General features: G+C 45.5%; 1 protein-coding gene across 18 annotated transcripts in view; it reads right to left on the bottom strand.

The window, feature by feature from the left end:
• LOC108023289 (potassium voltage-gated channel protein Shaker) overlaps nt 1-26,407 on the bottom strand; it is a 120,925-nt gene that overhangs the window by 38,486 nt on the left and 56,032 nt on the right. For 3 of the 18 annotated variants that reach the window (XM_050886613.1, XM_050886610.1, XM_050886618.1), the window contains one exon: nt 13,481-13,908. The exons of 14 other annotated variants lie outside the window; for them this stretch is intronic. In XM_050886613.1, coding sequence (XP_050742570.1) covers nt 13,481-13,662 — 182 coding nt within the window. In that variant the 5' untranslated portion in view covers nt 13,663-13,908. Of the gene's footprint in view, nt 1-13,480; nt 13,909-26,407 lie in introns of those variants that run through there. One more of the 18 variants, XM_050886616.1, reaches the window with a different exon arrangement.

The following is a 26,407-nucleotide window of genomic DNA, read 5'->3' as shown; positions in this document are numbered from 1 at the left end:
AGAGAGAGAGTTCTAGGGCCCTGCACAATGGGAAACTTGTTGGCGGATTTATTTGTGCAACCCATACACACGCACAGGGAGGGAGAGCGAGAGAGAGAGCGCGCTCGGTGCGTGTCCTGGCTGCGTTTACCGTTCGCCCGCTTTGCGCCTGCTTTATCGGCGTTTCCTGCCTGGCCCGCTGCTTCGTTGCCTTCGCCTTTCCATTATCTCTACCGTTATTATCAGACACCTACGCTACACACCTATCGCCCTCTCCCTCTCTCGCCCAGGAGTGCTAAGCAGCTGTCAGTTTTTCTTCTTCTCTTCCTTCTTCTTTTTTTGCTCTGCGTCTGCGTGTTTGCCGCACACAAAAATGCTGTGTGTGTGTGTGTGTGGGAGGGGGGAGGGGCCCCCAGTGGGCCGGGAATTTCGCTAGGCCGGGAAAAGTGAACCGGGTCCCCATTGCCATGCCCTCTTTCATCTCCTCGCATCTCCCACGAAATTCGTTTCCTTTGGCTTTCCTATTTTTTCGGTGTGCGCAGTAAATACTCAAGAAGAAGCAGAGGGAGATAGAGAGAGAGAGAGAGAGAGAGGGAGAGGGAGGCAGGCAGCTGGCCAGAAAGAGACATCGCCTCACGCCTCTGTTGTTGCCTTTGTCTCGTCACGCACTCTGAGGAACCGAGCTGAACTCGACTCAACTCGAGTTGGCTTTACTTTGCTCCGCTTCCCTGGGCTCTCGTCGGACGGGACAGGGAAGAAGAGGTGATACCCTGGCGATTTCCTCTTTCGGACCCCGAGCCATACCTATTCCAATCATCTGGTAAAAATGTCTTTCTAGGATTGTCATAAAATGATGTTCAGTAAAGAGATCTAAAAAAGGGTTGCCAATATCTCCCAAACAAACATAAAATTATGTTCAGTTAAGAGATCGAAAAAAGGGTTGCCAACATCTTCAAATAAACACAAAATGATGTACAGTTAAGAGATCGAAAAAAGAGTTGCCAACATCTTCCAAAGATACACTTTATGACCTACTGTACTTATTAAATCCAATGTTAGAATAAAGTATATCAATACCAAAACAAAACAACTTAAATATAATCACAATTTAATTTATTTATGAAAACCCTAAAGATATTTGAAGTCTTTATATACAAGATTAGGGAAAAACTTGGGCATATTAGTCCACGACGCCTTGAATTCATGAGCTCTATAACCGAGGTATTAAAAAATGATAGAAAAATAAAATGAAATTCAAAATAAGGTATACTTAAAGTAAAAATTAAGACTAAATAAATTTTAAGAAATAAAGTTATTAAGTAAAATGTCATTTAAAGACAATAAGGTGTTAAGTATAAATATAAGTAAACACATTAACCAAAAGATACCAAACAAAGATACGAATTATGAGTTGGTTTAAGGAAAATCATTTAAAAATAAAAATAAAACAAGAAACTCAGCAAATACAAACTTAAAATAAATACATACGACGAATCCACTGAGGATGCTGATTGGGCCTCCATTTTTAAGCTGGATTTTCCGCTCCCCGTGACCTTAAATTTTAACTTCGGTTTAACTTCCTGCTAGTGTAACTAGTTCAGTGCCTTGCTGCTAATTGACGGATGGGTCTGACTGCATTGTGCGGCCAGCCCGCCGCCCTCCCCGTGCCCAACTTCCCGCCGTCATCGGTGGGTCTTAATCAATTTTGATTAGCTGGCCGTGTGCTCTCGCGTGTCCCCGCTTTTGGCAACAGTTTGAAGTTCACGCGGTGCCAAGCTGGGCCGAGGCGAGCCGCAGCGCATCCATCAACTTCAGCTGTCCGAGCGCCAGGGTGAGGGCCTGGCATCCTCGAAAGGTCAGCCTCGGCACGGGCGGCCAGCATTGAGCACTGGCCAAGGGCTGGGCAACTGCAGCCAGGTGGGTCGAGCGGATAAGGGATGAATTAGGGACTCAATCCGGGGCAGATTTGCGGCTAGCGGGCGATTTCGCACGGCCCGTTGGCCTGCAATAAAATAACTCATCCGCACCGTGGTCGCCAGCGAATATCACGCATACGCAGCGTGTGCGTTTGAATTTAGGGACGGCTTTCGTGGCACTTTGGATGCAGTTTTTAAAGGGATTTAATTCAAGGGAGTATTCTAGCTTTGAAAGGTGAGTTTAATCAACTTATTTTCGAACGGTACACCACGGCGTATGCTTAATATTGCACTTAGCAAGGGTGTTTCTTTATTAGAAATCTTTCATACGTTTTTTTAGGGTATATAGGCTGGCAAAATGCATAAGAAATGGGAACGAAGGCTAAGCAACTTTAACTTTAATTCACCCTTGAAGAGGACTGCCACATTTTTTGGAAAAGGAGCAACTTTTAGCGGGGTTTCAGTTATCTAAAGCAGATTTTTATCCCTTTTTCGCAAGAAGGCACCTTCGAAATGTCAAAACGAAGCGCTGAAAAGCCTGCCAGACCTCTAAAAAGGCAATTTCCATGGTAGATTTTACAAAATACTCCTCCCAGGCCTGGCAAAAGTGGAAAAACGAGCCAAAGTCATGGTCCACCGCGAGTAATTCAAACTTCTGCCACAATACTGGGGATATTTACGCATTCCCTTGCCCTCTACGCCTCCTACGCTCTTCGCCCAGCCGCCCTCGCTCCTTGCCCTTCCTTCGGGCCAGCTGTGCGGCTGTGTGTGTGTGTGTTCACGCGAAGATGAGCGCAAAGCGGAGGAGCAAGCCCTCTCGCACACACACACACACACACGCACACACGCACACTGCAGCAGCAAATTGCCTTTGGAACGTCCTTAAGAAGGATGTGCCTCGAAAATGGGCTCACAGCGGATGGCTGCCGCGCTGCTGCTGCTCAGGTGGGCGGCTGTGCAGCAGCTCCCCTCCCCCCCCTCCCTCCCCTGCTCTCGCCTCCCCCCGTGCGCCTGGCAATATGCTGCGGCCCCCGCCTTTCACCCTTCCCGCACCGCTTTCTCCTGGGCGGCCACTTGTTCGGCGCTGCCCGCTGTTCCGCTTGCTTTACTTGATTTCTTGGTTCGGTTCGGTGTTCTTGCGCTTCTTCAGCTATCTAGAATGCCGCCGCACCGCCTGGCGCGCCAGCGGAATCCCAACGATGCCAGAACCGCAGAACCGCACTGCAGACATCACTTTGCACTCGCCGATGTGTCAAGGTTAGGCGCCCGCACGCAATCCCTTGGATCTCTGTGTCTCGGCGCTCCACTGGCCGCACTTCGATCGGTCTTTTGCACAGTAAAAAAAAAGTGGCTTTTTTTCGGTTGCAAAAAACGCGTACAAAACGGAACAGTCGGTTTCAGCACGCTGCTCGCCAGGATTGCCGCCGCTTCGGGCTCGTCTCTGCCCCTGGAGTCCGGCCCCGCCCCCTTGTTGATGCACACCGCCGCTGGAACGCCACGGCTTGGCAATGGAACACACGGCCGCGCACTTTCCCAGTTGCCCGGTTCGGTTTCGGTTTCGGTTTCGGTTTCAGTTTCGGTTTGGGCGACGGTTTCAGTTTCAGTTTCGATTTCGACTTCGGATCTGGTTGCGATTTCGATTTCGGTTTCGGTTTCGGTCTCGCTCTCGCTGCATCCTCGGCGGCATCTGCTGTCGGCTGCTGGCGGCCAAAGACTGACGCTCTCTGGGTCGGCCGCTCGGCGCTGCCCGTTCCTCGGGCGCCGTTCCGCGTGCCGATGCCGGCGTTCCGCCGTTCCGCTGCCGCCGTTCCCGGGGGTCCACGCACCGCGCCACGCCTCCGCCTGCGCCGCCCCTCCCCCCCGCGCGGCGACAGCTGCTCCGCCGCTGGAAGCTGGAAGCTGTCAGCTGTCAGCTGGCCTTCCAGGCGAAGGACCTGCCGCGCAGCGAGCTTGAGCTTCGCCAGATTCCTCAATGAAAAAAGCTCGTTTGACAGCTGTCAAGCGCGTCGGGCGGCCGCAGGTGTTTTGAATTTTTTTTTATTTTTTATTTTTTATTTTTGTTGAATTTAGTTCATAGTTTGTTGTTTTAGTTCAGCTCGATTGCCTTGACTCTTATGGCAATATTTTTTGTTTATTAACAATTTGTTATATTTTTAAACAAGCTTTATCTTATTCTATTAAATGCTTTCCAAGCTTAAGGTTGTGGAAAATGTGAAAAAAAACAAAACATGAAGCCATGTGTGTAAAAAACTTTGTTTTTCATATTAAATTTAAAATATTTTGTTGTATTTTGTTTGGTCGCTTAAATTAAAAATATTTTATGTTTTTTAAAGGTCATTTACACTCAGATGCCAACAGATGTTCTTTCAATGATTTTGTAAGTTTTTTGCTGGGACTAAAAACAAGGTTGTTTATTTCTGCAGATAAATTATGGGCATTGCTAGAGGCGTTTTCAAAACATATTTAATACAATTTTTGCTAAACATATTTATTAATTCCCTGCTTTGAAGTCCAGTGAAGATTCAGTCTAAGGTTTTACTTTTTTGATGGTAAATGAATTTCATATATTTTATTTATTGTTTTATGTTAAGCAAATATTATAAACATGTCAAATAAGTCAAATTAAAACATGATTTTCCAGAGCAGCAACATTCAATAATTATTTTGAATGCTTTTTATTTATTTTATTTATTCATGATTCATTTCATTTATTTTTAACCAAAAAAAATAGTAAAACTAACAAAAATTGTAAGTGCAGGCTACACATTTCAATAAAATTTGTTTTTCATTTGATTTGGGAGAAGTTAAGGCAAGCCGCTTAGTCTAAGGACTGAAAACTTCCCCTGCCCAGTCACTTTATTGAGTTAACTTACTTTTCAGGTTTGGTTTCCGCTTTAACTACTGGCGGAGTGGAATGCAGCGGAAACGGACGCGCTCAACTGTCAGTTGGCTGTCAACAGAGCGAGCTTTCCGCCTGGAAGCCGGAAGCTGTGCGTCTGCGGCCACTGGGCCTTCCAATGGAAAGCTCGGCGCACAGAGGGCGCCACCGCAAAGCTCGGCGCTCGGATGCTGGGCGCGCAGTCAAAAGTCGGAAAATGCAAAGCGAAAAGCGGAAAAGCTGGGGATTTGGCGGGTTAATGGGTCGGTGGGTCAGCGGCAGGCCGTCGCAGTTCACCGCCCCCGTGTGACGTCAGAGGGCGGCCTGACGTCCGCGTACCCTTGACAGACTGCCAAGGCTGAGCGCCCGCCCAGTGCGCTCAATCCGGCACATGCGAGGCGACAGGACCCCCGGCCACGATAAGCAGCCCGGCGCAAATCGAATTCATATTCCGTGCTCAAAATCAATTAGTCAGGTCCATTGACCAACGAGGACTAACGTAATTTGTGAAAACAGAAGTTGGCGCATGCAAAAGGCAAACTTTCGTTTCAGGCAGAGCTGAATTGAGTTACACCGTCGGAAAAAGCCAACTTTATTACGTTTTTATTTGACAGGCTTTAAATATGTTATCTCTTACTTTTTTTGCTCTTCAATGATTAATTCTCAACAGTTCAAGCGGCATATCTCTGTTTTAACTAGCCAAAAACCGTGGAAATGTGTGCGACATATTTTATATTTGTATTTATATTTTATTTATTGGCTTAGAGGTCAAAATCAACTTTATCGCCCGCTGCCAGGCAGTCATAAGCACTTGACATACCCGTGGTTATTTATTATTTATGGCGAAACTCGGCACTTTTCCAAGGAGCAGCGAAACTGACAGCTTAAGCGGAGACTAATTGAGTTGCAGGTGCATGCCAGCGAGCTTACGAGTTCGATTCAATATTTATTGCAGCCAATTGGCGGTGTCGGTGGAAAAATGCCACTTCTAAGCCTGGGAATAGGAGGTATTTGGTTTGGAAATTGCTTTGTGCACTTCCCAGAGCTCAGATAAATATGCCTGAACCATTTTGTGGCCTTCCCTTTTGCCGCTCACAAAGTGCCATAATTATTGAGCAGCCAGCTTTTGGCCGAAATTCCCAAGGGCAGTTGGCTCTGGCCATTAATCAAGCCGAATATTCATTATGAGCCTGTGCAAAGAGCCGAGATCCCGGTCGCAGTGCATCGCAAATGTGCGATTCGGCCAGGCGGAGTGGCAGAGGCGTAGTAAATCGAACGCCCGAACTGGGATGTGCTCCGGATTTATTTTTGGCAGCGACTCTGACCTCCGGAACAGTGGCCCAGGCCCCGAGTGACGCACGGGCGACTCTGCGCCCCGATGCAGGATCGCGGGGCCCGTCATTAGGACCAGGATAATGCGGCTAGCCCTGGCTGCACTTAGCCAGCTCGGGGGCAAAGGCTCTGGGAGCCATAAAAATTTTAGTGTCATGTTATACATTGTAAGCCAGCCGCCCCCCTCTTCAACCTCGCCCCTGGTTTCCGCGGGTTTTCCGCCTCGTTGCTGCAGTTTTCCCTGCCTTTTTCTGCTATTCTTCCTCCTGCCTTGTTAAGCTGCTGGCCAATTTATGGCCAGGGCGCGGAGGGGCAAAGGCGCGGAGAATGCATATTTTCCGAGGCTGCGGAGGGCCTGCTCAGCGGGGATAACAATAAAAGTGGCGACCGAAATATGTGTCGGCGGCTATCTGGAGAGCAGGAGTGTCAACCAGGTTGGTTTGCAGATGAGGGGCTATTATTACACATTTTCTAGTTCAATAACATACAGATTTCTCTGCTTAAATTATTTTTTTACAATATATATAAAAAGATGTATAGATTTAGCGAAGCTATTGGCTATGAAACAAAGAAAAGTCCCCACAACGTATTGCTAAAAATTTACTTCCATTGAAAACAACAATTTTTACCAAATATTTATGGAAAAAATAACCCTTAAAATATTTCCTTGTAATGGTTAAAATTCCACCTAAAGATGAGGGGCTATTATTACACATTTTCTAGTTCAATAACATAAAGATTTCTCTGCTTATATTATTTTTTTACAATTTTAAAATCCAAAAAAAGATGTATAGATTTAGCGAAGCTATTGTCTATGAAACAAAGAAAAGTCCCCACAACGTATTGCTAAAAATTTACTTCCATTGAAAACAAAAATTTTTACCAAATATTTATGGAAAAAATAACCCTTAAAATATTTCCTTATAGTGGCTAAAAATCCACCTAAAGATAAGGGGCTATTATTACACATTTTATAGTTCAATAACATAAAGATTTCTCTGCTTATATTATTTTTTTACAATTTTAAAATCCAAAAAAAGAAGCTATTGTCTATGAAACAAAGAAAAGTCCCCACAACGTATTGCTAAAAATGTACTTCCATTGAAAACAACAATTTTTACCAAATATTTATGGAAAAAATAACCCTTAAAATATTTCCTTTTAATGGCTAAAATTCCACCTAAAGATGAGGGGCTATTATTACACATTTTCTAGTTCAATAACATAAAGATTTCTCTGCGTTAATTATTTTTTTACAATTTTAAAATCCAAAAACAGATGTAGAGATTAAGCGAAGCCAATATTTGTCTATAAAACAAAGAAAAGTTCCCACAACATATTGCTAAAAATGTAGTGCCTTTAAAAACATACATTTTTGCAAATATTTATGGAGTAAAGAACCCTAAAAATATTTTCTTATAACGGCAAAAATTCCACCAAAATTACAGCACTACATTTTTAACTTATATTAATAGAGAATGATACTCTCAGCCTAGTTGCAATATTAAAAACCAAGTTTGACTTCAGGAAAAGATACTTTTCAGGTGACAATCGCCTGCTTCGCCTCCACCGCTGGTAATTACTACAGATATTATCACTTTGGGACCCCTCAGAACGCCAGGCCACCCGCATTTTAATGAGATTCATGAGATGCCAGGCCAGAAGTGGGGAGTGACGAGGAAGCCAAAATCCGCCCGGGATGAAAGGGCTGCCGGAACGGAATTTCATATTGCGCCGCGGGGAGTGGCGATTGCTGCAACTACACGGGACGACGGCGGCGGCAACTCGACGACAATTCGGCGACAATGCAGCGGCACAACCTCAAACGCCAATGGCTGAGCAGCGGCGCGGGCTTGGCCAGCATTCCGGCACAAAATATGCGACCAAGGGCGGACCGCGGGGTCGGGCGAGGTATACATATTTTGAGCCAAGAGCCCAGGCCGCGGCAAAGAAAAACGAGCCACCGATGGGTGGAAAAGTGCGGGAAAGCCGGGAGGCGGCGAGGTTCGCTCTTTATGCCGCCGAAACTTGTGCAGCGCAGCAAAACAACGTGCAAAATTTATAGCGCATCCTTTGAGTTGCAAGTTGCAGGGGCAGCGAGATGGGGTGAGCAGAGGGGACATGGACGTGGACGTGGACGTGGAAGGGGGTCGATAACTTGGCGCCACTGGCAGCGTATCTGTGTGCGCGAGTGATGTTGCTGATGAGCAGAGATCTGCACGCAGAAAAATTGCCACACTGTCTTCCCTTTTTCTAGCACTAAAATACGTCTTTAAACATGATTTCTTTCTTTTTAATAAACATGAATGCTTAGAAGGAAAAGGCAAATATTCATTAAATATTCATATGAAAAGCTTTGAATATTTAACTCTTGGCAAAGAAAAAATGTACACTGAAAAAAAGTTGTTTGTTTTTGACTGAAACTTAAGCTATTATTTGGAGAGAAGTTGAAAATTGAAATGAACTCTAATTATTTTTAATAATTTAAGTAATAAAATAACCATTATTTTTTAGATTAGAATCTTTTAAACTCGTATTTTTTTGCGTGCACTGCATCTTTTTGCGCCCAAATTGCTTGTCACTTCCGGCCCGTCTCCACTTCCGCTCTCTCACGTGTCTCGCTGCCTCTCCTCTCCCTGACACACACACACACACACACACACACGCCGAAGAGAGTGTGAAATATGGCTGACACTTGAGAGTTGGCCTTCGATTTTTCATAACAATTGCATATTTATTCGGGCATGCGGCACCCGAAAGTCCCACTTTCCCCGCATTTCCTCGCATTTCCTCCGCCGCCTTTCGGGCGATTATGCAAGCGCCGCCTCGCCGTTGGCCAAGTTTGCAAAAATAAGACATAAATAAGGAAGTGGCAAGCGATGTCGGCGGCTTTTATCGATTGCAGCCAGAGACCAAGCGAAAGGTGCCATTAGCTGTGCTTCAATAAACTTTCTGTTTCTCGCCGACGTTTAAAAACAAATTAGGCAGTGGCAGCCACTTAAAATGAGATAAACATTGAATATTTCAGTATTTGCGACGTTTTAAAAGCACATTTGGCCGAAATAATTCGGAGATTTATCGGATGCGCCTCACCAATTAAGCTAGCCGCTCTTCTCGCGCTCACCCAATTAAATGTCAATTTATTGGTAATTGAATTTCATGGAGTGCGCAGTCAGTTCCTGGGCCATTGGGTGGCTCACATGGAAATGCGGGCTGCGGCAGCATCTGGCGAAAGTGAGGTGAGGAGCGGTGCCTTTCTCTGGCTTTGCGGACCTGCATCTCCGCCTGCCCTGTGTGTGTGGCCTCGATTTCCCAAGTCCCCGGGTAGCACTGCAGCATCTCTCCGCTCTCCACTTGCCACTCCAGTGCTCCCCAGTAACTGCCTCCTCTTCGGCTGCCTTTAAATGTGTGTCATGATGTTAATTTGCTGCACCGCCTGCCAGGGTGGACAGGGTTGCCAGCTTCACTTAAGAGGCAGCTGGCTTTAAACGGAGATCAAACTCTGTGTCTTACAAAAAATGTTGTTCAATGCGGTTCCGGTTGAGAAACACTTGAAATTCCCATATTTTAATAGGTTCTTTTTCGAAAATTGAAAGCTAATTTATTTGGCTTATTAAAGTATCTTTGAGTTGCAAGCAATGTATCTTTTGCTGCTTTGTTACCCAAGTATCTAATACATCTTAAAAATGTGCAATGGTGCTATAATATTTATCATAACGCTTACGATTTCACTATTGAAATGTCTTTAGATGAGAAGCAAACGATACTGGGTCACAAGTTTATCAGTAATCATTAGTTGGCAACACTGGCCAGCTGACTCCGTCTGGGCCAGCTGCAGAGGCTGGAAGGGCGGAGGAAAAGCCGTGGAAAGCGGTGGAAAGCCGGGCTAAGGCTGGGCTGCTTGGGAGGAGGAGCTGGCGACGCTTGGCCTGTCGTCAGTGTGTCTGCGGCTCTCCGAGTCCGACAGCCAGTTGGCAGGCAGTTGGCAACTGCAACTGGAATCGCAGCTGTATCCGCATCCGCATCTGCAGCTGCCGCTGTGGACTCCGATTTCGGCCAGAGCCAGCGACACTTGCAGCATTTGTCAACGTCATTAGTTGCACATCGAGCACACTGCAAAACAAGAACTGGAGAAGGAGGCCGTTTCGAGGGGAGCGCCGCCAAGTTTTTCAATGCTAAATTGAATTTAAGTTTTAATTGGTTTCGAAAATTTTGCGTAAGTTGTTGCACAGTTTAGTTTTTGGGGCACAGGCAATTAGAATTTAAACTATATTTGGAATTCAAGGTTTTGCTAGTGGAAAATGGATTATTTTCTTTTGGATTTAAGTCTTTAAGATACCCCTTTAACTTAAGAATGATTTACTAGAATATATTTTTGAACGACTTTTCACCATAAGAAGTACTTGGGTAGAGGGCAGAGAACAGGTCTAGAATATGTAATAAGAATCCTCCTAAAGAGTTATTAAAGTGGGTCTGCATAAAATGTAACAGCTACCTCTTCGCCTGCGATCTTGTAGTGCAAAACTGACAATTATGCGAATTTCAAGGCGGGGAAATGAATTTAATTTCAGTTTCGCTCGTTTGACGCGACATTGTGTCTGGGCGGCGGCCACGCCCCTGGCCAAGCCCCGCCCCCGAAGGCCTAACAACTCTGGCGGAATAAACAAAAAAGGGAAGAGGACCGAACGGGGGACAGAGAGCGAGGTACTGACACTAATGCAACAAAATTGAAGCAGATGCAAGTGGAAATGTCCTTGAGGCCGCTGCACACACACACACACACCCATGGAGATGTGTAGCACGGAGCGATGTATGTGTGAGATACAAATGTATCTGTATCTGCACACTGGCCCGCTGCTTAACCCAAAGGCATCAGCGCTGCGCTTCTCGTTTTTTATCCCCTCTTATGGCGGCCAGAGTTTTCAGCCGCCATTTTTGGCAAATGCTGCAGCGTGTGACGTCACATGCAACACACACAGGCTGCAAAATGGAGTTGGACTTATCCGAAAAGGGGGGCGTGGCTGGCTGAGGGAAATGTGTAAATTGCTGCTGCATTTTGGGCATGTTTAATGTAATTACCAAAAGGCTTTCAGAGCTCAGACACACACACACACACACACACAGGGGCAGCCCCTTAACCCCTATGCGCCCCCGTCCCGCAGGCAACTGCCTCTTGGCACTCGGCCAAAAATATCATTCTATAAAATACGAGTTTAAGCGCAAGCACACAAAAGTCCAATAAGAAACTTGCCCGAAAAACGAGAAACAAAAAGGAGAAATGCGCACTGAAAAATCAGCCAGAGAGAGTTTTTCCCCGCCCTCACATGGGCACTATTCTGGGGCACACACGGCAGGCGTTTCTTATTTTCCGAGGGGGGCTGGGCCATTTTCCGGGGGAAAACCATGTCCTGCCTGACAGCCTGCCTGCCTGCCTGGCGCCCTGCAACTCTTGAGCAAAATAACATTTGGCTTTCGCTTTTTTGCGTTTGTTTTTCGTCGACAGTGTTTTTCTATTTCCCAGCCAGGCTGTGTTTTCCTTCTCGCCTCCATTACTATTTTTTGGGCACTTCCCATTGCTTACTGCTCGATGGTTCTTGTTGCCTTCAATTGCACAGATGCAGATGCACAGAAAGGCCACTTAAATAACACTTTAAAATCGGTGAGGCAAGATGTGGCAGGGCGGGTAAATTGGATTTTGCGAAATCGAAATGATGCATTTTCGCATATTGTTCGGCAGATTTAAATTAACCTTTTAGGGGCCCGAATGCCTTTGCTTAGCAAAGTAGCATTCGACTATTTGGCATTGCCCCATAACGTATTGCGGAGCATTGTTTATTTTGCTCTGGAATTGCCAGGGTTCCTTGTTTTCTCGTCCTTGCTAAACAGAAACAGCTAGGTGTGCGAGGTAGTTACATTTCTATCTAAGCACGGAGAGGAAAATGAGATTAGTCGTTAAAAAATATGAAAAATTGGAAAGGAAAGTAGAGGGGAAAGATATAAAAAATGAGTTTCAAAAAGTGATTTAAGAAGTTTAAAGTTGTACACTTTTTCTACATAGAAAAATACCTTTCAAAGGATTTTTAATATGTGCAACAATGCAATTCATAAATTATTTAAACTAATTTTTAGCTAATCAAATGCCTCTTCGATCTCCCTTTTCGCAACGAGTGTTTTCTAATCCACCAACAGTTTCTCCCAGTGCACACACAAGACTGAGCTGCAGTTTTCTTTTCATTTCTCACTTTTCTGCGCTCCTTTCCCGCTGTCAAGTGCAACACGAAATGCTCAACTCAAAGTTCCTTGTGCTTCGTTCTTGATTTAGTTTACTTTAGTCACGTTTATTGCGCTTTTAGGACAGATATCTTAGCCCCAGCCCCAGTCCCCTCTCTTGGCCCCTCCATTCTCTTGCCCCTTTCCCCGCTTTCTTTTTCGGCCCGGCTGCGAGCAGGCGAGGTAAACAGTTCGAGTGGCGGAGTGGAGTTGGGGGCGTTCCTCGAGTGGCTCAGGTGGCCAGGTGGCCAGGTGGCCAGGAGGCCAGGTGGCTCAGGTAGCCGGGCGGTGCACCCAGTGCCCCGGGATCTGTGCCAGCTGCGGGGCGCAGATAAACGAATCCTTTAGGCTACATTCGTGGCATACAGCTTCCGTCGCTCGTCGCTTGCTTATTTATTTTGCATTTGGATATCCGCACGGCCAGGGGCTTAGCCCTGATGAAGCCATCAGCAATGCGGCAGGCCAACGCTCCTGCACCTTTTTCCAGGGAAGTTTTCATACAAAAATTGCCAGGGAAGTTATTAATCCATTTAAAAAATATATATAGGAATTATTTAATTCCAGCACTTGGAAAGTACTGATTCTGTTTGAAAAAAACAGGAATCTTTCTATGAATTTGATTAAAGTTTTAGTTTTTTATTTTAAAAAGGTAAAAACATATTTTAAGGAGAAGATAATTTAAAAAATTGAATTTATTCCTAATAATAAAATTAATTAATTAAAACAATAATTTACGGAGAAGATAATTTGCCTTAAGGTTAATTCTTGATAATTGTTTGGGTGTTTTGCATTTTGTATTATTGAAAACCGAGAGCACTTAAATTATCAAAATTCACTTCACTGTCCTACAATTATTTATAAAACTATAAGAAATTGAATAGGTTATAATCCAGTATTTAGACATAAATATACTAGGCACTAAGGCACTCGAAAGGTGTTTTACGGAGAAGGGAAATGCAATTACTTAACTTTAAGGATGATGGCAAACCCTTTCGACTATAAATTAATGTTTAGTGAATTGCATTGGAAATACGATAAGAGGGATTCAGTGATTTCAGGTGATTTTGAGTGATTTTCAGTGATTTTCAGTGACTTTCTGGCATACCCGTAGCCGTCGAGGGAGTTGCGCTGCAGCTGCTGCTCCCGGAGCTGCAGCTTCCGCTCCGCGATCTTCTTCTGCTCCTCCTTCTGCTCGAGCTGCTCCTTCTGGTGCTGCTGCTGCTGCTGCTGCTTCTTGCGGTGCTGCCGATCCTCCCCGAGGCCGTAGAGGCCGGCGACGGCGGCCATGCCACCAGGTGGGCCCCTGGCTCAGGGCGACCCGACGGGAGGGGATGGGGACTCTCGCGCTGCGGGACTCACTCCGACTCGGTTCCGGACTCGGACTCGGATTCGGAATCACTGGGGGACTGCTTGTCACTGGTTGTGTCATGGATCGATATCGATTGCTGTGGCCGCGACTGCCATTCGCTCATTTTCACTTTCGCTCTCATTTTAGTTTTCGCGGCGATTCACTTGAGTGCATGGCTGATAGGGCTGGCAATAACAAATACATCGATAGGATTATCGATCATTTCGATAGCCCGCTATCGGTCGTTTTGAGGCACCCGCCACAGTTGCCGGGAAACATTGGCTGTACCTCTAAGCTATCCTCCACAAATGAGACTACCTATCACTTAAGCAACCTATGTTCTGATTAGTTTCGATTAAATCGATATACTTATCGATAGGTTTGTGCTGTTGGGAGAAGGGCTGTGGTATTTTTAGCTTAGAGCGAGACCCTTGACGGGTGTAATTAAACAATATAATGCTACTTATCGCTCACCCCCCACCCAGCACACTTCCGATTTTCGATTTTCCGGCTTTCCGGCACCCGATTGCCGCTCCTCTTGTGCCACCCCCGCACCCCCTCTCGCTCGGCAAATCAATTAGCGTGCCCTCTCGCCCAAAGTCTTGTGTAACCATTGCGTAATGCCAGCCATAATTGCATCGCTGTTGGTTGTTTAGCTTGAAGCACATCGCCGGGAAAGCAAACAAAAACCAAACCAAACCAAAGCAAACCAAACCAAACCCCTCGGAGAGTGAATCACATCACATCAAATCGAATCGAATCCACTGGAATCGAAATCAACTCGCAAAGGCAAACAAAGCATGTGGCATTTGCCCTGCTCAATGCGCCATTATCTATTATCAAATGGATTCCGCCTACCTGTTCGTTTTAATAGATTGAATTCGATTTGAAAAGGGGAGGACTCAGGTAAGCCTATGTTGTCCTTATGCGATGTCCTATTTACACAATTATTCCATGAAACGGGCCAAAAAACTGATATTTCAGGGTGTAAATGGTTTTCAGAAGTTAAAGAAAAACACTTATTTTTCAGTAGTTTTTTGGTCGTACTTTCCCCAAATCAAGGAGTAGAGCAAAAAGAGCGACTGTTTTGAGCAGCTGGCTTCCAATTTATTTTTTGACACATTTTTTCAATTTTTTCAAGGAGTTGTATCAGGATTTTTTGAAAAAAATTGAAAAAATGAAAAAATTTTAGGTTTGAATGCCATTACATTGGAAATTAAACTACGAGCTCAGCAAGGTATAACATTCCGCATTCCGCCCTTTATTTCTAATTTGGCAGCGAAAATACTGAATTTTAAGGGATCAAAAATGCAATTCTGAATTTTGTCAAAAAATTGTACATTTTTTTGCGGTTTTTCGATTGTAGTTTCGTCAATTTAAGGCGCACAGCTAAAAGACCAACAGTTCTGAGAAGCTTGCTTCCAATTCTAACGATCCCCGTCATTTTTAGGAAAATTTATTTTTTGACAATTTTTTGCATTTTTTTCCAGGGGTTGTATCAGGATTTTTTGAAAAAAATTGAAAAAATAACAAGTTTTCAGGTTTGAATGCCATTGGATTGGAAATTAAATCACGAGCTCGGCGAGGCATGGCATTCCTCATTCTGACCATTATTGACAATTTGGCAGTCAAAATAGTGGAATATTAGGAAAATGGGTTTTCATTTAAGGCATCGCATAAACATGAGGGAGTCCATTCAAATTGTATAGACAACAGTTTTCACCCTCATAGCAATATAAATATTATACTTGCAATTTATGACATTGCTTTGTCGAGTTATACAAGTTGTACAATTGGAGACTGTAAAATAAATATTACTTTCAATTAGCTTGAATGGTGCCCATTTGCACATAGCATTAATGGTTGCTCCTTTCCTGCTAATTGATATTTATTCTATCTACATGCCAATCCATTACTTTAATGGAGAGCTGCGTTACACGCAGATGCGCCAATTAGACACAAAGTTTGCAGCCGACTGAAGCGGCTGTCTGGCCGCCTTTCGAAAAGATGCCAAATTGCAGTTTGCGGCCCAGATGGCAGCATTTAATAAGCCAGAAGGCTTAAGACCGCTTGGAAATTGCTTCCGTGTGGAAATCGAGTTAACAATGCTCGGCCCAGGTGCCGCCAGTGCGGAGGGAGAGGAGGGCTCGGGGTTTTATTGATTTATGCGCCCTCGCATCACGTATACGCCTCGTGTGGCTGTGGCTGTGGCTGTGGCTGTTGCTGTTGCTGTTGCTGTTGCTGTTGCCATTGCACTAATCCCCTCCAGTCGGTGGTTTTGGTGGCCTGGTGGCTCTGCGGCCTGGTGGCTCGTTGGCGGTGGCCATTAGGTGACAGTTGCCCGGCTGCACAGGCTTAAAGTGCAATGCCAAACACTTGCGTTGACGCTGACGTGCATGTAAGCGCATTAACTCGTACGGCGGGCGGGGAAATTGGCCGAGGGCGGGGCCTAAGAGGGGTTGGGAGGGGCTGGAGTGGGCCGGCATAGGCCTCGGCCGGGCGGCAAGGTCAGGGCCAGAGTGTGGGGGCCGCCGACCACCAGCGCACCGCCCATCGGGCCATCAGTCCATTGGCCATTCAATTAGGCCGCCAGAAAGGGGAGCCCACGCCGCCTCCCTGGGCAATCGCCCCGCTCGGTGGCCACGAGCCGGCTCACATATGCCGGAACCTAAGGCCAGAGGTTGGGGGCTTATGGGCCCGTACTGCCACCATATTGCCGGGGATGCTTGGGTGAATGATGCCCCGACAGGTGCTGAGCCGCCTAATAACTCTCTTTAATAACCTGGACACTACAGGTGACATCTTCGTTATTGGAGGCTCAGGGGGTGATATTCTTTATGATATTCTACAAAATAATGTAATAGAATATGAAGAAACATTCCAAAGTTAAATTGGTAGTAGATGGCTTCAACATTAGTTAATATATATATCCAATTAAAATATATGATCAACTCCCTTTCTTTAAGATTCTAGATCTAGAGTATACTTTGGCTTAAGCTCATCAGCAGTTCTATAAATCAAATAAGTAACTTCAAGTTGCCTTCAAGCCTAAGATAAAATGGCACACTTCACTTGAAACCAAGTAGTAATGCTCTGTATTTCAAGGGTTGCTTAACCGACTTCCAGAGTTTCTAGAGATTTCCCCGGAATTGATTTAGCCACCTGAACTTGAACCTGAAACAGGTAAAACCATAAGCTGGTTACTAACTACGAGTCACATTAATCCGATTAATGGCTGCTTTTGGAGTGGCCACTGGCACTGCCTCAACTTTTCGCATCCTGCGGCTGCACTCCCAATGCTCATCGGCATTATCATTAGTGGCAGCACGATGTGGCTGGCCACAATCGAGGTGGGCAGCCGCCCCGTTTCCCCGAACACAAAAACCCATTCAACTCATTATTAAATTAGAATCAACTAAATTAAATGCGAGAGCCGTGTGTGCGGGGTGGTGGGTGGAAAGTGGCACGGAAAGCGCGTTGGAGCGCATCTGCACACAACGCAGCGGCCCACGAAAACACCCAAAGACCCACTGCCAGCCCCCACTTCCTTTGCCTTTAATTGAGTTGCGCGCTAATTTGAAAGCAATAAAACAAAGCCAGGAAAATGTGGGCTTGGCCTGGGAAAGCGGGCGGCAAGTGGGGGTGGAGCCACCCGCATATGCGCATCTAATGCACTCCAGCAGCCTTTTCCCTGCGCTCCTCGGACGCACAGGTAGGAGGGCCAAATGTCAGGCTAAATTGCCAAATTGAAATAGGTTTTGCAAGTTTGCATTAGCGCAAAACGAATGCCAGAGTCTGACAGGGCAAAAGAGACAGCGGAGCCAATGAAATAAGGGCAAACTCATTTCCCAATGAAAGGTGATGGCCATTTAGCAACATAATTATGTGCCTAAAAAGGGAATTTTTGCATTAAGAATTACAAATATATCTATATTAACTAGTTCTTCCTCCGACAAACCCACTTGAGAAGTATTTTAAGCCATAATACCTAGCCAAGATGTTGCCAAGTTCGTGAACCAACTTAATATTCAATGGGTTGAGCTGAGAGCTGCACTGAGAGCTCTGTGACATGGCGCTCGGTTTGAAAATACACATAAATAAATTATTCAAACTAATGACAAGCATCTCTTTGGGGGACAGCCCCCTGTGCCCCAGCTCCCCGCGCCGGAGCTGGAAGGATGGCAGAGTTGGGCTCCCCGGGACTCCCCGGGACTCCCCGGATCCCCGCGGTGCCATAAACATTTCCAAACGCTTCGTTCTCGCCTGGTTTATGCTCGAATCATTGTTTTATGCACACCAGGCACCCGGGGGGGGCCTCGCCAGCGGGGCTGTGCCATCTCCTCCTTGGCCAAAAGGGGCGGTGGAGCGGGCCAGGACTCAGCTCGGCGTTCTGATTGATTGATTGGTTCGCCACGAGATGCAGCCGAGGTGCACGGCGCTCGAGAACGGCGTTTTGTCACACCGAAATAGCTCATCTGTCGCCCGGCTGACAGCCAGATATTCCGCTTATGAAAATAGTGTTCTCGGGGACCCGTCAGGCCGCGGGGCTTCCAGAGGCCCGTCCAAAACCGACAGAGACACGCCTTATTTTTAGCCATTTGTGTGGTTGCGCAAGCAGCCGAAGCTAATCTACTTTAAATACTTGATTGCCGTGGTGCGGAAAGCACTCCAGAGATGGGAAAACGTTATGCACAAACTGCGAGTGCAATGAAATTCAAGCCCATGCGAGCGTAAGGAATACTCTGCTTGGTCTCTGTCGCCACCCAAACAATGCACTCTGCCCGCTGGTCTTGATCAAAATAGTGATAGAACAATGATCCAAAATATCTGATGTTTATGGGCTTGAGCATAAAAATCACTATGGATTATAGGATTAATACTTGTATCTTCCACATGTAACTTCTTGAATTTTGTCCAAAAATTCTGTATTATTCTTCGGTTTTTCGATTGTAGTTTCGGCAATTCAAGGCGTACAGCTAAAAGACCGACAGTTCTGAGAAGCTTGTTTCCAATGCTATCGATCCCCATCACTCTTAAAAAAACCAATTTTTTGAAAATTTTTTTCAATTTTTTCTAGGGGTTTTATCAGGATTTTTGACAAATTGGAAAAAAAAAGTTTTTAGGTTTGAATGCCATTGGATTGGAAATTAAATCACGAGCTCGGCAAGGTATAACATTCCTCATTCTGACATTTATTTAAAATTTGGCAGTCAAAATACTGTCTTTTAAGGAATCAAAAATACGATTCTGAATTTTGTGAAAAAATTCTGCATTTTCTTTCGGTTTTTCGATTGTAGATTCGCCAATTCAAGGCGTACAGCTAAAAGACCGGCAGTTCTGAGCAGCTTGCTTCCAATGCTAACGATCCCCGTCGCTTTTAGAAAAATTCATTTTTTGAAAATTTATTTCATTTTTTTCAATAGGTTGGCCAGGATTTTTTGAAAAAATATTGGAAAAATAAAAACTTTTCAGATTTAAATGCCATTAGATTGGAAATTAAACTACGAGCTCGGCAAGGTATAACATTCCTGATTCTGACCTTTATTTCCGATTTGGCAGCCAAATTACTGACTTTTAAGGAAACAAAAATACGATTCTGAATCTTGTCAAAAAATTGTAGATTTCTTTGTGGTTTTTCGATTGTAGTTTCGGCAATTCAAGGCGTACAGCTAAAAGACCGACAGTTCTGAGCAGCTTGCTTCCAATGCTAACGATCCCCGTCGCTTTTAGAAAAATTCATTTTTTGAAAATTTATTTCATTTTTTTCAATAGGTTGGCCAGGATTTTTTGAAAAAAAATTGAAAAAATAAAAAGTTTTTAGGTTTTATCGCCATTAGATTGGAAATTACGAGCTCGGCAAGATATAACATTCCGCATTCTGACCTTTATTTAAATTTGGCAGCCAAAATACTGACTTTTTAGGGATCAAAAAAGCGACTCGGAACTTGGTCAAAATGTGAGCTTTTTTAATTTGTTAGCTGCGAACCCCCATATCTCTGCCGTTTTCTCTCGCTGTGTGCAAATCTTCGCCAGGCCCACATGTGTAAAAGGAGGTGTGGATGGAAAAGTGGGCGGAAGCGTGGGTGGAATCGTTCGGCTGGAGTGCTGAAAGGCTGAAAAGCATTTGCATCGCCGGCCAGCGGCATTGACAAAAGCCAGAGCTGTACGAGAGCGTTTACCGAAGGCAAATACAAATTTATCGATTACTAAATGACAGCGGAAATGCCAATGCGATGTGGGCTGTGCCGCGGGCCAAAGGCTGGGGCGGGGAGCCAACAAATTGGAAATGACAGACAAGCGCCGACAAATATCAGAGCTGACATTCCTAGAACTTGCGGGGCAAACAGAAAGTAGCAGGAAACGCGGGTCGGGCTGCCTCTGCCTCTGCCTCCCGGGGGTGGTGCTCGTGCGTGCTTGGTCATTCCCCTTAGGCGCCCGGAGCCACCCTGAACACCCCCTATCGTTTGGTGGGTAAACAAACTGCGGTGAAAATTTTAGCCCTACTTTAACCTATTTGTACGCCCGCTCAGAGGTGGACTTATTAATTGCCAGATGTCAGAATCCGAGCCAGGAAATGATTCATGGCGACTGGCCCCAACGGTGTGTACACATATACGTGTGTTTTCCCCCCGAAAAGCAAAATTAGGCTTTGCTAAGCGGCAGTACAAACGGTAGATATTGTGGAAATTCCCTTGAAATTTTAATTGAAATTCTTTATGCAAATTTCGGCTATGCAAGCATTTGAAAATGCATTTTTCGGCAAAGGAAAATGGAGAACAACAACATTTTTTCAGCATTCAATTTTCTACCATTTATTTTTGCCCGAATCTAAGTAAATAAATTGTACGTGTGTGCGAGTGCGGTCTATTTAGCCTAGGCAAGCATATATATTGCATGGAGAATGTGTAAACAAATGCCGAGCAGAATTTTATTTAAATTTTCGATGCGGCAATTGGTCCGGCTTTTGTTATTCCCGTTTTCAGTGCTCAGTGTTGTTTATGGACGCTTCATAAATTCATTTTAGTGGAAATTAAAATTGCAATTCTCCCCTGCTTCATCGCCCACGCACACACTGGGGCGGAAAACGACTAGTTTGGAGTTGCTCTTTTGTGGCTATTTCTCAATTTTGCACAATTTCCACAATTCCCCCCGAAAAGCCATCGCATAAGCCTCGAGGAAAGCCCCACAGGCACAAGAGCCAGCAGCATTATCAGCTAATTTTCCACTCTTAACCTCTGCCAACCTCCGCCCGCTCAGTTTGTGGGGCCTTGAAATTCATAAAACTGCAAAGGTTGACAAAGTTAAATTTCTGCTTGCCAAGCTGCCCTTTTTTGCCCTGCCGCCCCGAAAAGCTTACTTAGCCCGTCCACATGGGCACAGATAATTGACACTAACATAGATACACACATGTGAACTGACCACAGCACCCACACACACACTTTGCCAAAAAAAAGAGAGGAAAAAGGGCTGGAGAAAAATTATATTGCCACTGGGACTTTCGTCACCTTTTCTTTTTTTGTGGCCTGAGTGAGGCGAGTGTTTTCACAATTAATTTACGATAATTTCGATTTAAGTGTGGCGAATTCGGGGGAAAACTCTGGCCTCTGAGCCAAAAAGTGGGCAATGGATTTTTTCATTTCATTTCCCCCACTTCACTCACTTCCTGCCCTGCTACCATGTGTCTTTGTCTGTGTGTGTCGCTCCGCTCGCTGCAAACTCAACATTGTTGTTGGCAGCGCTTTGTGTGTGTTATTTTTGGCTTGCTAATACCATTAAAACTTTGTTGTCTAACATGCCCAAAACCAACACCAACACACCAGCAGCGGGCAATGGCGGAAACAACAACAATGAGAGCAGCAAGGACTCAGCCCGGGCATGCCAGTCAGGATACAGGCGAGCAATTAAGTTTGCCACTGGAGTGAATCTCACGACTGTCAATGTACCCTCTTGAGGCTGATTCTTAGAAACATCCAAAAAGGTGCCTAAAAGTAGGCAACGAAGCGTTTTAGCTTGGAGTGATTTTTCCCTGCATACTTCTAGGCGGGCTTAAAAGTGCTTTTAAAAGAAGATACCTCTTATTGAAGTTAAAAAGGTACTTTCTGTACTTTTCTGTGAGTGTCTTTAAAATATTCCAACATTTATAAATATGTCTAAAATGAGGCTAGTTATATCTCAGCTCTCTTTTTGGTGCCTACTTTTAGGCAGTTTTACCAGTATTTTCAAAACTATTTGACACAAAAATCTCTTCCCCAACAACTCTTTGTTAATAAAAACCAGTTTAATTAGTTATCAAGGTGCTTTTGGTAGACCGAAATTGTGAAATTTCAATTAGAAGCCCAAGTTGGCCCTGTCATTTCGCCAGACACATTCCATCTGCCAGAACACACCTCCGAGGACACCCTCTAAAAAGTGGGCGAGCAGGAAGCGCCAGAGGAAGAGGAACTTGTAACAATGTTGCTTGTTATTAACATTTATAGTTTCGTGTCGAGTTGAGTTGAGTTTAGTCCCTGTCCATGGGGTTTTCTCTCCCTCCGTCCCCATCTAACTTTCTATCCCCGTTTAGCCATCGCACTCGCTCCATTTTCCGACAATTTCCAACTCTTTTCCTGACGCCAGTTTCGAATTTGTAAACCGAGACTTTTCCAGAGTTCATTTCGGGACTCTCGGACTCGGGGCACGTGACTTTCAAAGTTCCCAACGAAAGTTTGGCCCGCCTTTCCCCCACTCGCTGCTGGCCAAAGACAAAGAGCAGGAAGTGGAAACGCGTGGCCCGGGCCTATGCAAATCGATTGACACACCAAAATTAAGCTGCACAAATTTAATTAGGCTAAGTGCAGTGGAAATCAATGAGAGCCGGCTGAGGTGGGAGCCAGGTTAAAAAGATAACCTTTTTTTGGGCTCCGGCTCGTTTTAATTAGGGGAACAAAAGTCCTTCGCCTTTGCCTTTGCCTTCCTTTTCACCGCGTGCCTCGTGCGAGTGTGTGTTAGCCAAGTTCTAATTCCCCGACTGTGGTTGTATCGATTTTGCTTACCAAAAAACGGGGAAAAGCGGAAGCGGGCGAGAGAGCAAGGAAAGTTCCTTTCGGCCAGAGCGTGTGTTGCACCTGCCGCCTTTGAACCGAAGTGGGGATATCGCAGGGGATTAGGGTTAGCCGGAGCTATAGGGCGATGTGGGTAGGCCAGGGCACAACACGATTTTTATAGACCCATTCCGCGGGGGCCCAGGGAGAGCCAGCGAGCCTGACATTCGCGCATTTTTATGTTAATTTTTATGGCTCATTTTTACTGTTGCCTTTTGTGGTTGCTCTTGGCACTGCCGCCGCTGCCATTTGAATTAATTTCATTTAATTTGCGATTGTTTTCCCTCGGCCAGGGCCACTGTTCGCTTGCTCTGCCCAACTTGGCACTGAAGTATTTATATAAGAGCCCCGAAAAATAAAACCACTCGGCCGCAGAGCTCTTGGGCGGGAGTTTAAAGTGCCAAAATCACTTTTTCCCGGATTACATAAGTCGGAGAAAGTATCTAGCGAACTTGAATTTAAATAAAAGCACTTGAAGACTCGATTCTGGAATTAATTTGGCTTTCTCTTGACTATTGCAGCAGGATTACCTGGCCAAAGGCCTCGCTTAAAATGTCAAACAGAATTTCCGTTTGAGTTTATGCAATCATCTGCGCTTTATAAGTCCAGAACTCACTTCACACCTTTTCGTTTATGAATGCAACTCGCCTTCATTTCCATTTGGCCAACTGAGCGGAGGCGTCCTAATGCACTGCCGATGGCCCGACTTCTGCTGCATAATTGAAATGCATCATCATCCAAGGCGCTCCGAGGAGCAGCGAGGAGCAGCGGCCAAACGCTAATCGATTCCGAAATGCGATTCGAAATTCTATTTAAGCATTAATGAAATTTTTGCCCAGGCAATGGCCAGGAGCCGGGGACGAGGTGGAGCGAAATGTGCGTGCTTCGCACCGGTCTCGAGCTGGCTTCACTTGCTTGTTGGGTTTTAGCGATTTTCTGCATGATTTCGCAAAGAATTTTCACAAGTGGGTGGCTCGGGCAGGGGTGCCGGGAGGGCAGGAAAAGCCTTTGGCTTGACGGCAATACCCTGCAAGTGGGGATAATCCCAGGGTTAGCTCCTTCCCTGGCAGCCAGCGATAAACTTTAGAGTGCAGTCAATGGGAAAGTCGATTCAATCAGGCTCCACGAGAGGCAGTCATGGGACCACGGAGAGTCGAGGAGTAGATACGAGTATAATAAATGTACCTATAGGTTCTTCGATTGAGGTTAAGGAGCTGTGGGGCAATTTTCTATAGATCTTGGGGATAATATAGGAAATAGCTTTATTTTAGAAGAAGATATGTTGTTTGCTACCTGAATTCTTTTAGTTTTTCATATGTTAGAGTGAAAGTGAAAACAATATTTAATAGTACTTCAAAATGTGTTGCATACTTAGGGTTATAGGATTATTCTTGAAAGTAGGTGTATTGGAGATATGCAATTAAGAACCTGAATTCTTATAGTTATTATAGACTTAACAGATCTTAAAAATTGGTGGCAAATTAAGGGATATATTGGAGATATGTCGCTTATAACCTGAATTCTTATAGATTCTCAAATATTAGAGTGAAAGTGAAAAAAACAATATTTCAAATATCTTCAAAAAGGCTGGCACAATTTGGGTTATTCTTATAGTTATTTAACAGATCTTGAAAACTAAGAGTGAGGTAGTATATTGAAAATATCTGGCTTACAGCCTGAATTATTGTAGTTTTTTATATGTTAGAGTGAAAGTGAAAAAAACAATATTTCAAAGACCTTGCATAATGACATACATTTAGTTCTAGCTCTTTTTTGAAAGTACGTGCTATATGCAAGGCTTAAAACCCGGATTCTTGTACCTCTCTTAGCTGCAGAAACCCCTCTCCTCAACCCATCGAACGACTTGGAAAGTGTATATAACTTTCGTTTTATCACGGCCACTTTCCTGCCTGTTTATTGCCATTTTATTCCTTTCATTTTTCTCCCGCTCGTTTGGCTCGCACGGATTTGGCTTTCGCTCCGCGGCAATTGTAACAATTTTCGCCACTGGCGCTGCTGCTGCTGCTGGCGGCATCTTTTGAAGCCCTCGCCCGCTGTGCGCTGTCTGGCAGGATAATGCGAACAAGTGGATGAAAATGTTTGACACGGAACAACGAGGAGCAGCGGGAGCCGGGCTGCAGTCGTCGCTGGCGAGTACTCGCAGCCCTGCAGCCTTATGGCCTCCCATCCTTACATCCTGCCTGGCCCCGAGCACGCCCGCACACCCGCACACCCACGGCAGCAGAAAAGTATGCTATGTTTGCCGTGCTGTGGCCTCCTGTCTCCTTGCTGCTGCTTCCGCTTCCGCTCTTGTGCAGCAGCTGCTGGCAGCTCCTTGTTTGGCCTTTGGGCGCAAATTTGAAAATAATTTACAATGACGTCACCGTACACATGTTTACATAACACTGCACAGCTCGGGCGGGGATTCCGCCACGGGCCCCCAGTGCGTATGCTTGACCTTCAAATTGGCTTCGAGCGGCCGCAGATCAATAACTGAGCTCTCCGCGCCACCCGCCGCCCGCAGCCCGCCACCCCCTTCTTTTTGTGTTTTCCGCTTCTGGTCTGCTATATTTCTGCTGCTTGTTGAGTCGTAAAAAGAATTGCGAAAAAGGCAAATAAAAGCGGGGAAAGCGAGTGAGAGCCCGAGCGAAAACGGAAAAACCAAATAAAACTGTGAAAAACCGGCGCCACAAAAAGCGACCGAGAAGACGGGGCCAAGCCCAGAAGGAGGAAGAAACTGGTGTGCGTCTGGGTGCCACGGCTGTGTTTGTTTCAAATTAAAATCACGCAGCGCACGTGCACTCCGCACACACGCCGCACACAGATACCTTTCCTCCGCCCGGCCGCATATTAAAGGCCCAAAACTCGCCGTCGCCGCAGTGCGTAACTTTCTCCGCTCTGCTTTCTCCGTTCGCCTTTCGCCGCCCAGCATTCAGCAGGCGAAACTCACATCTCCCCGAGCAGAGCGCAGCAGAGGACCGAAATCCACTGGCAAGAGATTCCGGATCCAGGCGAATAATTTACAATATCCATGACCATATATACCCGTGGATAGATGGCACACTGAGCGGATTTGGGGGGCACATTATACCGCGAACAATAGGAGAAATATCTACCTAGGTTAGGGCACTAATCTGAAATATTCAGAGAACATTTGGGCCACCAGAGTCCTCCTAACTATGTGCGACAACCATAAAAGATGCGTTTTACAGTCGGGGGAAATGGGTAAAGGGACATTAGTTCCGCAAGTATCTTTAACGGCCCAATTTCTCCCAGTGTGTGTGGCCCAACCGCAAGCATATGCGCATAAATACATACATATGTAAGTTAGCAATTGGGCCAAAACTAAATGGCCAAGCGTGGCAGGAAAGACAAAATGGAGCGAAAGAGTTGGCGAAAACGGCAGCAGAAGGCCATTCAATCAGGGAGTCTGCGATTGCAGAGTTTTTCCGCTTTTTCTCGGAGAGAAGCTACACTCCAAAGCCGCTCGACGGGAGGGGAAATCCGGGCTGAAAGACAAAGCCGAGTGGCTTAGCAGAGCTCCGCCAGTGGCGGCGGAGTCAGGGGGCGAGGCAGATGTTGCCATAACCACTTAGCCACCAAG

The sequence above is a fragment of the Drosophila biarmipes genome, chromosome X (assembly GCF_025231255.1).
Source record: "Drosophila biarmipes strain raj3 chromosome X, RU_DBia_V1.1, whole genome shotgun sequence".
NCBI lineage: Eukaryota > Metazoa > Arthropoda > Insecta > Diptera > Drosophilidae > Drosophila > Drosophila biarmipes.
Note: the sequence above shows the minus strand (reverse complement) of the source record. Positions and strands in the feature narration are given on the sequence as shown.